Genomic DNA, 12,536 nt, shown 5'->3' on the forward strand with positions numbered 1-12,536 from the left:
CCTTGATCCTACACCAGCAGCTTCAAATACCTGTTTGCTGCTTTGTAATGGCATTTTAGAGGCTGCTCTCTTAATCCCATGAATTTGTTTGGCAGAAACCTTCCTCATTCTGCCTTTATCTGCAAGAACCCGTCCGTGCTCTGAATCAGCCACAAATCTCTTCATGGTACGATGACCACGCTTAAGTTTTTGTGAAATATCTAATGTTTTCATACCTTGGCCAAGGCATTGCACTATTTGATGCTTTTCGGCAGCAGAGCTTTTTCTTTCCCATATTGCTTGAAACCTGTGGCCTGCTTAGTCATGTGGAACATCCTTCTTAAGAAGTTTTCCTTTAATTGGGCTCACCTGGCAAACTAATTATCACAGGTGTCTGAGATTGATTTCAGTGATCCAAAGAGCCCTGAGACACAATACCATCCATGAGTTTAATTGAAAAACAAAAAATTTAATGTTTATGACACTTAAATCAAATTTGCATAATCATTTGGAACACGGTGTATTTGCCACTGTATATCATTCATATAATTGTGTCAATGTAATATGAATCAAAATTACTTCAAAATAATGGGGACAACATGTCCCAACCAGCTCCACTTAAACTGAAATGAAGTAGGTGACAAATTTCTTATCTTGATGGTACTTACCATTAACTACTACTTGCCCATAGTTAACTGTGTAGACAGATAAATAGTTGACATATGTGTTACTTATCTCCTTTCATTTCAAGAGTAAGGATCTGAGCGACTTTGACAAGGGCCAAATTGTGATGGCTAGACGACTGGGTCAGAGCATCTCCAAAACAGCAGGTCTTCTGGGGTGTACCTGGGTGAACCGGCGACAGGGTCATAAGCTCCCATGGGCTTATCGATGCGCATGGGGAGCGAAGTCTAGCCCGTATGGTCCGATCCCATAGAAGAGCTACTATAGCTACTCTTGCTGAAAAGTTAATGCTGGCTATGATTGAAAGGTGTCAGAGCACACAATGCACCACAGCTTGCTGCAGTGGGGCTGCGTAGCTGCAGACCGATCCGAGTGCCTATGCTGACCCCTGTCCACCACTGTGAGCGCCTACAATGGGCATGTGAGTGTCAGAACTGGACCATGAAGCAATAGAAGAAGGTGGCCTGGTCTGATGAATCAGGTTTTCTTCTACATCATGTGCACGGCTGGGGTTACGCTCTGATCTTATCGAGCATCTGTGGGTTGTGCTGGAACAAGCCTGATCCACGGAGGCCCTACCTCGTAACTTATAGGACTTAAAGGATCGGCTGCTAACGTCTTGGCTCCAGATACCACAGGACACCTTTAGAGGTCTTTTGTAGACCATGCCTCCACAGCTTAGAGCTCTTATGGCGGCACAAGGGAAGGCTACACAATATTAGTCGTTATTAGTGGTGGTTTAAATATTGTGGATGATCAGAATCAGAATCAGCTTTATTCACCAAGTATGCTCACATACAATACGTGCAAGGAATTTGTGTGTGTCTATAAATAAAAAACAGCGGGCGGTGGGAGCTAGAATCCCTGCATCCAACCAATTGTTCAGACACTGGCAAGACACAGTGAGGCATTCGTGCCTCCGAAGCCAAACGAGTTTGTGAGTGCTATCCTTCGGCCTGGGGTCCGCCACTGCTGCGCCCTGCAGGGCACATAATTCAAGTCAAACTCTGACTCTGTGCGGTCCAAGTTTAGAGTGGGCGGCAGGATCCCATGGTAACAGGCCAGCACAGTGAAGGCCGCCTCGATGGCCCCTGCCGCCCCGAGAAGATGCCCTGTCGCTCCCTTGGTGGAGGAGACCGCCACGTTCTGGGTGTGATCGCGAAAGAGCTTCTTGATGGCTGCGTTTTCTGCGGCGTCCCCAAGCGGCGTGGACGTGGCGTGCGCATTGATGTAAGTCACGTCTGCCGGTGACACACCCGAATCCATGAGAGCCGCGGACATGCACCTGTGGGGTCGGTTTTGAAACCAAACAAGCACACAAACAAACCAACAAGAAAATAAATGAATTGATTTCAAAGTAAATCCACTCACCAGTTGCAATTTCTGTAGCTATATCTACTTTGCCACTCAAATGTTTCATTTCAGTATAAAAGTGTATATCAGAGGGTCCAAGGTGTATGTCACGTTAACAATTTTAATTAATGCAGGTTTAAGTTCTAGTCAAACACTTTTACTTTTTTACTTTTGACCCTACATCCTCCTCTGAAAATCTCCGCCTTTTCTGTAATTTCAGCATGGTAGTAGGATTAGGTTTTTCATGATAGTGCATGTGTATTACCTGAACGCTCCATCTCCATCAGCAGTGGGTGCGGTGATGTGACTGGCATCCCCAGAAAGTCCATAGCCCAGAACCTCTGCATAGATTCTGGCCCCTCTGTTCACTGCATGACCGAGCTCCTCCAGCAGACACACTGCGGCTCCCTCCCCCATCACAAAGCCCTCTCTCTCTGGGTGAAACGGCCTTGATGCCAGCTTGGGGCTGTCATTCCATTTGGTGGCCAGAGCGCGGGCCCTGGCAAAGCCCGCTATTGACAAGGGACCCACACAGGACTCTGTTCCTCCTGCAACCATGGCAACCGCATCACCGTGAGCGATGAACCTGGTGGCATCACCGATGGCGTGGGCGCCCGTGGTGCAGGCAGTGGACACGGCGTGGTTGGGACCCTTCAACTTGTGTTTTATACTGATGTGTCCCGCGGCCATGTTGACCAGAATGCGGGGCACAAAGAAGGGGCTGACCTTGCTGTAGCCCTTGGACTGGAAGGCGGCAGCCGTGTGTGCTATTTCATCCAGGGACACCATCCCCATGCCCACAGCAACACCTGTGGAAAGCTGCTCCTGTGGGGTCTGTGGGCACCACCCAGAGTCCTCCAGTGCCAGTTGAGCAGCTCCCAGGGCCATCACAGTGGCTGGTGACATGCTGTTGATCTCCCCACGGGAGGCGAACCTCTGCTCGTTAAATTGACCCTCTCCATCCCCCCTGGGCACCACCGCCGCCACCTTACACGGAACGGTCTTGTACTCCTCTGGATCAAGAGCAACGATCCCACTTTCACCCTTGATCAGACGGTCCCAGGGCAGCACCGTGCCCGTCCCCAGCGGGCATACAATCCCTACGCCGGTAACGACGACCCTTCTGCGGGACGATGCAGAGCAGCGACGCCGGGACTCCCGGTTCGGGCCAATGCACGTAGCCTTGTGAATAAGGGCTCCGATCTTGTAGGAACTCAGCTGGAGCCTGGACCAACACGGCTGCGTCAAAACACTCATAGTGACCGTCCCTTGCGGGCAGTGACGGGTTTACAACGCGCCGACAACGGTACGTTCAATAAAACGTGAATGAAAACACGATGGTCCGTCATTGAGGGTCCGGCCTGAACGCCACGGCTCAACACGCGACGACCAACGTCAGCCGACGAAAGGCCATGCCTGCGAATGCCTGGATCGTTTTGAGTTTTAAGCACCGTAAAAATCGAAAAACGCGAAAATAAAGATACATAAAATGATTGATAATTTTTTTTATATAATGACATTTTGTCAACTAATTTCGACAAATGTCGCTTTATCGTCACTTTTACGCTGAACCTTTTGTCAGGCGGTATTAAGACCGCTATAGCCCAGGTCCTCCCTGATTTAAAAGGCGGAAACCACTTTCGTCATCGAGACGGCGTCTGGGGGAGACGTCTTAGGACGTGAGACCGTTTGTATTTATTGATAAAAAAAAAATAAAAAAAAAGGTGATGGCCGTCTCAACGCTATGCGAGAACTCAAACGAAGTATTCTTAGACGTCTCCAAGCTGTTACTTACTTATGCCGACAACATTTTGAGGTAACGCTATGCTACGTTCAAGTGACAGAAGCTGCTTGCTATCCAAGGCTAAAAGAGTGTGGTTACGGAAATAACGTTGGTCACACGTTCGTTGCAACGTCTGTGCTCAGCTTTCTCTGCTTTCTCTACAGGAATCCGAATGAGGAAAAATACAGGTCTATCCGCATAGGCAATCCGACGTTTTCTACCAAACTGCTGCCGATAAAAGGCGCAGTGGAATGTCTGTTCGAGATGGGTTTTGAGGAGGTACCGTAGCTGCTTGGCTCTAAAAGATAGTAAATAGGGTTTAACTGGATTCAGATCTAGTTATGATACAGAATGTCCCATCAATATGTACAGACTATCCCATCTATATCCACAGCCAATACTAGCAACCATGTTGCCACTTAATTTATCACGTCATATAATTTTTCCCTCACACTGTTATGCTTTTTTCATGCTAGTTGAGTGGACAACGTCTCTGTATAAAACGTATGAATAAACAGAATCGGATTTGATCTGATGGATTTGATATAGTTGAGATTTATGAGTGCATAGTATTGTCCTTGGTGGTGATGTCCATGAAGAGCTATTAGATAACTTTCAGTCGAGTCACGGCCATTGATCCACCTCTTTCAGGCGGAGACACACCTGGTGTTCCCAGTGTCTGCGTCGGTGGAGCAACTGAAGTTCATTAGAGAATCCATAGCAGCAGAGAGAGACCGCATACTACGCGGAGAGCAGCCCACACAGCCACCGCAGACTGCCAGTACCACAGTGTCAGCCCCAGGATTCCTCTCTCCGCCTATATTGCCAATTACACCGACTCCAACGCAACCACAATCCTTGGTATTGATCACCTCAACCATGTGTAGTTCCATTGTTTATCACTCACCTTGTCTGTTTGCTTCTGTACAGCCCTAATTCCTGGTGATCAATGAAGTCTGAACTAATAATCTAATCTTAATATAGTTCCTGTGCTTTGATACGGATATCCTTTCCACTCCATAGATTTATATTTTTGTTAAACCATTATCCCCTCCTTATCTTGAATCAATCTCTCTCTCTTTGGGGAAAATGTACGGCTCGGCTTGACATTAAGCTTTTAAAGCCGCTTGCCCTTTAGCCACTTGTAATTATTATTGTAATTTATTCACGTACAAGCATACAATAAATAGGTTACAATTACAATAAATAAGCTCTCTCTATATATATATATATATATATATATACACACACACACACACACACACCCAGTGTAGTGTTTATCAGGTTTGGGCAATCGTTTTTATTTTCTTGTTGTCCAATGTTGACTACTCGAGATCCCGCTGGAGGTGGTGGGACTAGGGGCTGACGGAAGTTACGTCACAGCACGCTAGTGAAATGCCAGCATTGATGATGTGGAAAGAAACATTTATTTGTTTTTATTGAATCATTCCATTCTCTATTTGAGATTTTCTTTTTAATATTTATTGATGTTAGAATTTAATTTGGATTAAAGATTTTGAATAATCGTGGCTCAGCATCTGGAAGAGCTTTGAAATAATCAAACCCTTAACCTTTCTTGAAGCAATAAAGTTAAAGTTATGCAGGCACGTTAAGCATAATGTCAGGAACGAGATCTTTACATTGTTCAAGTCACACAGCCTTGGTTCACGCAAAGTCTCATTCATTTAACAATAAGATTTCAAATTTGTAAAAGAATTGTAAACAAAAAGTAGGCATTTTATGATCCGTTTGTCTGTAGGAAAGCAGCATGGGCTTTTTCGTAACCCTCCAGTCCAACGTCGAGCATGTGATGGTGTATGACGACACGGAACTGCAGAAGAAGGCCAAGGACCATATTCCACATGAGCGACTGTCCGCACTTGCCATAGAGAAGTTAAATCAGGCTAAAGCAACCGACCCAGGTACAGTCAAATTAATGAACATCCCACAATATACAATTTAAGAATTAAGTGCGTTTTTATTGTTTGTGTGCAGATTTTAATTATTGATAGGCAGAACGAATCGGTGCTTCATGAAACGCTCGAAACATTTACTTGATGATGACACCTACTGGCAGTCGCAGTCATAGCAGCGATTGACAATCTGGTACATTTATTCCCTTGTAATTAGTAATTTTCTGTAGCAGAGTGGTAAATCAGAGCTCTTGATGTCAGTATGTCATGAGATTGAAACCACGCTTTTGCTAATCAATATTTTACCAACACTATCATTTCTGTGTGACAATTGTATGACCGTATTTATATGTATGTGACAAATAATCTCTTGAATTTGAACTTGAACTTAAACAGAATGTAGTTCTGCCAAAATAGTTTCATACAAGGATGGCCATTTGGAGTGGTTTAAAATCAGAATTTTGTTGATTTCGCTGTTACGAAATCTAAACAAATGTCTTTAAAGTGTCATAGGCCTATTGTACATTTGACACACACGTTTAAGAGAGTGAATTTCCAGCAGCGGGTTTCATACCAGAACAGTGCAATTGCAAATTATACATCGATATAGGGAGGGAATTTATGTTTTCATGTGCTTGTTCAATGGAACAGGTGGGGCGGATGAGTGATGTTTTTATTTTATTGTAAATAATACACTTAATTTGTAATGCACCATTCCTATTAACCAATGCAGCCAAATTAGCTTTTTACGGTATCTACAATATCTCAAATATATACCGTCCCTAATTTAGATCAGTCTGATTTTGAGCAATGTTACAGTGGGGGGAAAGACACACAGGCCCCTGTGTCATCTTTTTCTTCATAGAATGCAAGCTCGGAATGGAAGATTTCCTGGTCATTGAGCTGCTAAGCTGGTTCAAGAAAGCCTTCTTTTCATGGGTGGATTGCCTGCCCTGCCATCACTGTGGAGGCCCCACTCAGACCTCCGGGTCCCTAAACCCTACTGCCGACGACCTGCGCTGGGGAGCGCAACGCGTCGAGAACCACTACTGTGAAACATGTAAGCGCTCTACTAGCTTTCCCAGGTGAGTGTGCAACTGCGACCCTTGCATGCGTTTTTTTTTTATTTTTTTTATTTTTTTTTTTTTTTAATTTTGATACCCTCCCTGGTACGGGAGAATGTGTTTCTCCCCTGCTTGATGATTTTCAAACTGCTCAGAGCGTTAATTTCTGTTCAATTGATGGTCAATCACATCTAAATTAAGCAATTATTAGAATTTTCTTTAACATGTATAAAAAGTTGTTTGCTGGCTTCATCGTTTATATTGTCTCTCTTGACAGTAAATAAAATGGCCGGAAAGGAAGGAATTCCCTCGTTTGATTCTGCACCCATCCAGAGTTTATTTTGTTAATGACTCATCTGCAAGCTTCTCCAATTTGATGTCATCTATTATAGACCTCAAGATTGGAAGTGTGTGTGTGTGTGTGTGTGTGTGTGTGTGTGTGTGTGTGTGTGTGTGTGTGTGTGTGTGTGTGTGTGTGTGTGTGTGTGTGTGTGTGTGTGTGTGTGTGTGTGTGTGTGTGTGTGTGTGTGTTACTTTTGCATGTCCCCCTCCCCCCATGGTAAATTACAGTATACTTCCTGTTTCTCTTTAGGTACAACAGCCCTGAGAAATTGCTTGAAACCAGGAGAGGGCGCTGCGGGGAGTGGGCCAACTGCTTCACACTTTGCTGCATATCACTCGGCCTCGAGGCACGATACATCTGGGACAGCACAGGTAGGGCGTTTTGCGACACCTGTGAACCTATGCCAAAACCCCACTGGAATGTGAAATAATAAGTCTTCATGAAAATTGTCCTTAAACATGTAAACCCCACTCTTTCCTGTCCCAGACCATGTGTGGACGGAGGTGTACTCTGTCTCCCAGCGCCGCTGGCTCCATTGTGACCCCTGCGAAAACTCCTGCGATAAGCCTCTGTTGTACGAGGTCGGCTGGGGAAAGCAACTGTCCTACATCCTCGCTTTCTCCAAGGAGGAGGTAGGACTGACTGTTATCACTGGAGTATATTTTGTCACAAACTCCCTGCTGCAAATCCATAGTCACATTTTTGACAGATAACATTAAAAAAAATCCCGTTGTGACGCTGCAGGTTGTGGATGTGACGTGGAGGTATTCCTGTAAACACTCAGAAGTGCTGTCCAGACGGACCAGGGTTGAAGAAGCGTGGCTGCTGCGCACTATTAACGGTTTCAACGCTGTGGTACGCTGTTAGCCTTTTGACCCCCTGGCACGGCTCCGTGGCGATAACAATGTAAACACTCTTCACTGGCCTCCAACTCTTTACTATGTTTGTATGTCTCTCGTAAAGAAGCAGCAGGCCCTGAGCCCTGAGAGACGGAAGGAGCTGATGGACCGGTTGCTTGTGGAGCTGGTGGAGTTTATCTCGCCAAAAAAACCTAAGCCAGGCGAGCTGGGCGGCCGCAACTCGGGGTCCCTGGCCTGGAGAATAGCCAGGGGGGAAGTTAGCAACGACTTACAAGATAGCTCCCCGGAGGTAAAACGACGACTCCACCCCCGTTCATTATGATAATATATATCTCACATTTTGTGCTTCATTTAGTTAAAATCACATGTTAAAGATTCTAGCTGCGGTTCTTCACTCTAAAAAAATAGTTCCTCAACCTTTTTATTATTGGGGCCCAGTGTACATTCAAATACTGTCAGGGCCCGGTGTTGTTATTTTGATTTTCACTTATACCGGTGTGGAGGCTTTGTATTTTGAAGGAGCAGAACCATTTTTCATCTGTTGGTGGTACCTTCCTGTTTTTCTATTTTATATACTTTACATTATTATTTTGAAACATTTTACAGGTCACAAAAGAAAATTTCAACATTCGTCACAAAGTGAAAACAATTGTTACATTAGAAAGTTGATATAAATTTTTTATTTTATATATTAATTGTAGTAACCCCGCCTTCTCTCGCTCACTCAACATCCACTGATACGCAGTGGTACTTTATTGTCCACTAGGGCTTAACGTGAACATGAGATAAATTATTTATCTGTTGCTGTCATTACAGCAGAGCTTCTGATCTGGTTATTCCAAGTGCACAAGCGACGCTCGTGATGAAAGGTTCGAGTCTTTTTTGAGAGTCGGTTCTTGACGAGTCACTCAGTAAAACGAGTTGTTCAATTTGATTCAGTTGGTTTAATGCACAGTGAGCGAAGGAAGACTTCCAGTGAACGAGAGTCAGAAGAGTCGGCCATTTACTATTATAATTTTATTTTGCAATTTAATTTAGAATCAAATGGAATTTGCCATATAAATATATTAGCAAGGTATGCACTTAATAAAGAAAGACTTTCATTTGAAGTTTGAATTGGACATTTCCATGTTCCATCGGTGCATCTCTAGTTGGTAAACATGACTTTATGAGATGATGTATTTTAAGGGGTATATCCTAATGATATGAATTTTTATACTGTATATAGTTCACTGTAGTAGCTCACATACGATTAGCCTCGATACGAGACGACTACGGTGTTAATTACTGATGGAGTCATTTATCTGCAGAAACTCAAACACCACGGAGACTCCCTGTTACACTGTTGTGCTACTCAAAATATTTTCCCATGGTTGGCAGGTCTGCTGTTCAGTATTGTAGTGTCTCACATGTGGAATTTCCCAGCATGCGATGGGGGAAACTTTTAGTTCAGGTTTGGCTGTGTCTTATAGTGGTTCTTTGTCATTTATTTGACACCGGGACCGTGGTGTCAAATATTACACAGCCCGGTACTCGTCCGTGACCCAGTTGTTGAGAACCCCTGCTCTAAACTGCTGCATATGTTAAGTGTGACAGACCAAAACTAGACTTTACCCAAGTTAAAACGCCCTCAAATCTTTCATACGTCATATCATCAAGAATCCTTTTTAGTGATTTAGACTGCAAACTCATCTTTATTTTGATTTCAATTAGGATGCAACGGTACACAGTATGTTACCGAACCGTTTGTTACGCCCCCTGTGGTTCAATACGCATATATGAACAGCGGTATTACGGTATCATTTGTCGAAGTCCACCGGACATGTTGGTGCGGCGGTGCAGCGCGATGTGCCGTAAGTGCTGCTTTCTATTGAATCCACTGTTGGAGCTTCACTGACCACGTCAGTCGCACAGGGCTGCCAGTTACTGTGCGGCATTTTGCTATTTTTGCGAGAGGTCTATTTATTCATTCATTCATTCCACTAACTACGTGTGGCTATGAGAGCCATTTCCATACAAACACAGGATAAAACTATGTAGAAATGTTGTAGTAAAGAGTGTACACAAACAAAGGTGTCCAATGTTAAAATAACGCCTGGGATGGCCGTCTCCCTCTTTATTACGAACTTCTCTCTCTCTCGCTCGTTTCCTCTCGCACAAGTGTTAGGTCGTTCACACATGATGCGATTATTTTGAACGGCGTTTTTGTAGAATTGATGCAACACAGTTTTGCTGGGTGATGAGCCATATACTTACTTACTTATTTATTTTGTCTTGTCAAAGTTTTACAGTTTTGTATTGTATTGTTTATTTAAGTTGCCGTCTCCTGACTTGGCAAATGTTTCCCCCTCCATGTAAGAGAGCCTAAATAGCCTAGCTATTTACTATTAGGAGTTATTTACTATTATTTGTGAAAAATACTGTCTATACCTGTTCTACACAAATATAGCTGTGTGTACTCCTCACTTAATGACCTACCTGTTTAACAAGCGTCTCAGCGTCAAGCATCTCATTGCGCATCACCCTTTATACACTATATTCGTCAAAGTTCTCAGTCAGTTTCGTTCCCGCAGTCTGTCAATATTCACTACACTAGCTTTCACTCTGTGTGTGTGTGTGTGTGTGTGTGTGTGTGTGTGTGTGTGTGTGTGTGTGTGTGTGTGTGTGTGTGTGTGTGTGTGTGTGTGTGTGTGTGTGTGTGTGTGTGTGTGTGTGTGTGTGTGTGTGTGTGTGTGTGTGTGTATTTATGTATGTGTGTATATATGTATGTGTGTATATATGTATATATATAATTAATACCCCATACAATTATACTGACAGTTATACAATGTTTACATAGGCATTACAAGGTTATAAAGAAATTCTGTCAAGAAATTTAGTTTTTGCAACCCAATCAGTGCCTTTCCTTTTATTGTATGAAATCATATTCATAATCCTTTCCTGGCTGCTGCGACTTACTTCTTTTCATAGTTTGTCATTTGCATATAACTCACAACGCTTTAAAAAAAAAAAAGATTCAGAACATTTGAGTGAACTTGCATTATTGCTTTATTATCCTCTGAGGTTCAAGAATACGTGTTTACTCCTACGGTGGCGGAAAAGAGCGAGCGCTTATTCCACCTGCGCTACAGTGCCGGCAGTGACCAGTACTGCCGCGTGTCCAACAGGGGCGAGGTGATCGACGGCTGGGAGCAGGGCGTGTGGAGGAAGGACTCCGTCTTCAGGAAGGTGGAGAACGACTGGCAAATGGTAAGTTGTAATATTCCCTCACTCACGTTCCGCTTCCATTTAAGTTGCTGTGGAACAGGGGAGGGTGACGGATCTGTTTCTATTCAGGTGTACATAGCGCGAACTGAAGGTTCGTCCTTGGGGAGAATTAGCTGGAAATTTGATTCTGCTCCTCGGGGGATGAAGATCAAGGCAGTTTCGGTGACTGCCCGCAGCCAGACCTTTCACTCCGGGAGAGTTGCCTGGAGCCTGCGCTCAGAAAAGATGGCTGCTGAGTTTCCTGGAGGTATGGTGGAGCTGGAACGCAAGATAAATGTGGAAAAACACTGCAGTGCTCCCAAAAAAAGGGGGGGGGGGGGGGTGTGTACGACAGTGAGACTCAACATTATGTATTGATGAATAAAGATCACATTGAAAATGGATTATTTGTTTTGTGTGACAATTTGGGGGAAAAAAAGTGCATAAACTGTTCTTGAAAGTCCTTGAATTTCATTTTGTAATGCCAGAATGAACCCCGTCTAACCAATTGATTTTTCTCCCCACCCCTCCCCCCTCCTGTTTCTGAATACCCAGATGGGAAAACGCAGTCATTCTGTGGTCTCTCGGGCTCCTCGGAGCTCGTCATCGAGGCCAAACTCAGTGGCGGGGAAGGAGAGTTGTCATGGCAACACTCTCAGCTGTTCAGGCAGAGTTTGAAGGAGCCTGAGGAATCCACATTTGAAATCCTCATATACTTGGATGACGTTTGACGACTTGAGATGAAGCCAAATTTTTAGTCTACATGTGTAGGCTATACTATGTCATTGTGTTTAACTTTTGAAGGCCCTCCTGGCTGACTTGGGGGTTAATCACAAAGTGGTTTCCCAATGGGTAATGTACAGTAGATAATTCAGTGCAATTCATTTCCAATTGTAAATTGATGCCTGATTGAACACTACGATCGATTTTTCCACCAGGCATGGGAAATAGAGTGGTTGTTTCATATTGTATCATTCCTCCTGCTTCTTTCCCCAAAACTCTTGAGTCGTCTTGGAGCAGCGTGTATCAGACGTGACATCTAAATCCCATCGTAAACCACATCACATCTCGTACATTGAGTGTATTTTCTGCACCTCATCTTGCCATTCGGTTAATGGTGTTTGTTTGCTATAAAGGATTTACAACTCTCCAATCTGTATAATAAAGATATTTTTGACCAGTCGAATCGTTCATTCCGATTAAAAGTTTGTGTTCAATGGGACGTCGCTCAGGGTTTTGCTGTGTCTGGGATGGACTGGCTATAGCCGAGTCTCAGATGACTCGCTCGCGCCCCCTGGCGGTTAGAAGCGG

The 12,536-nt window shown here is 44.1% G+C and overlaps 2 protein-coding genes across 3 annotated transcripts; one reads left to right on the forward strand and one right to left on the reverse strand.

The window, feature by feature from the left end:
* Positions 1 to 1,173: 1,173 nt before the first annotated feature.
* oxsm (3-oxoacyl-ACP synthase, mitochondrial) lies at positions 1,174 to 3,361 on the reverse strand. Its single transcript, XM_080017184.1, has 2 exons — positions 2,282 to 3,361; positions 1,174 to 1,948 (listed from the first exon to the last, which is right to left on the reverse strand). Exons 1-2 carry the CDS (start codon positions 3,271 to 3,273, stop codon positions 1,546 to 1,548), a joined length of 1,395 nt encoding a protein of 464 aa, XP_079873310.1. The 5' UTR covers positions 3,274 to 3,361; the 3' UTR covers positions 1,174 to 1,545.
* A 334-nt stretch (positions 3,362 to 3,695) lies between these two features.
* Positions 3,696 to 12,403, forward strand: ngly1 (N-glycanase 1). 2 transcript variants are annotated; one of them, XM_080002959.1, is made up of 12 exons: positions 3,696 to 3,832; positions 3,964 to 4,078; positions 4,451 to 4,660; positions 5,559 to 5,721; positions 6,551 to 6,797; positions 7,369 to 7,490; positions 7,606 to 7,751; positions 7,864 to 7,974; positions 8,083 to 8,268; positions 11,043 to 11,228; positions 11,316 to 11,493; positions 11,781 to 12,403. In XM_080002959.1, the coding sequence occupies exons 1-12, from the start codon at positions 3,744 to 3,746 to the stop codon at positions 11,954 to 11,956; spliced, it is 1,929 nt and encodes a 642-aa protein (XP_079859085.1). In that variant the 5' UTR covers positions 3,696 to 3,743; the 3' UTR covers positions 11,957 to 12,403. The 2 variants fall into 2 exon arrangements, with proteins under 2 accessions (XP_079859085.1, XP_079859086.1); XM_080002960.1 differs by having other exon boundaries at positions 6,578 to 6,797.
* Positions 12,404 to 12,536: the final 133 nt, after the last annotated feature.

Source organism: Zeus faber, assembly GCF_960531495.2.
Source record: "Zeus faber genome assembly, chromosome: 1".
NCBI lineage: Eukaryota > Metazoa > Chordata > Actinopteri > Zeiformes > Zeidae > Zeus > Zeus faber.

What these genes read in the sequence shown, in the direction of transcription:
- oxsm (XM_080017184.1), bottom strand. Translation starts at nt 3,273, where the DNA reads ATGAGTGTTTTGACGCAGCCGTGTTGGTCCAGGCTCCAGCTGAGTTCC. An exon ending in GATGGAGATGGAGCGTTCAG is followed by an intron (nt 1,949 to 2,281) that starts GTAATACACATG and finishes CCGACCCCACAG; the next exon opens with GTGCATGTCCGCGGCTCTCA.
- ngly1 (XM_080002959.1), top strand. Translation starts at nt 3,744, where the DNA reads ATGGCCGTCTCAACGCTATGCGAGAACTCAAACGAAGTATTCTTAGAC. An exon ending in ATACATCTGGGACAGCACAG is followed by an intron (nt 7,491 to 7,605) that starts GTAGGGCGTTTT and finishes TTCCTGTCCCAG; the next exon opens with ACCATGTGTGGACGGAGGTG. An exon ending in TTAACGGTTTCAACGCTGTG is followed by an intron (nt 7,975 to 8,082) that starts GTACGCTGTTAG and finishes TCTCTCGTAAAG; the next exon opens with AAGCAGCAGGCCCTGAGCCC.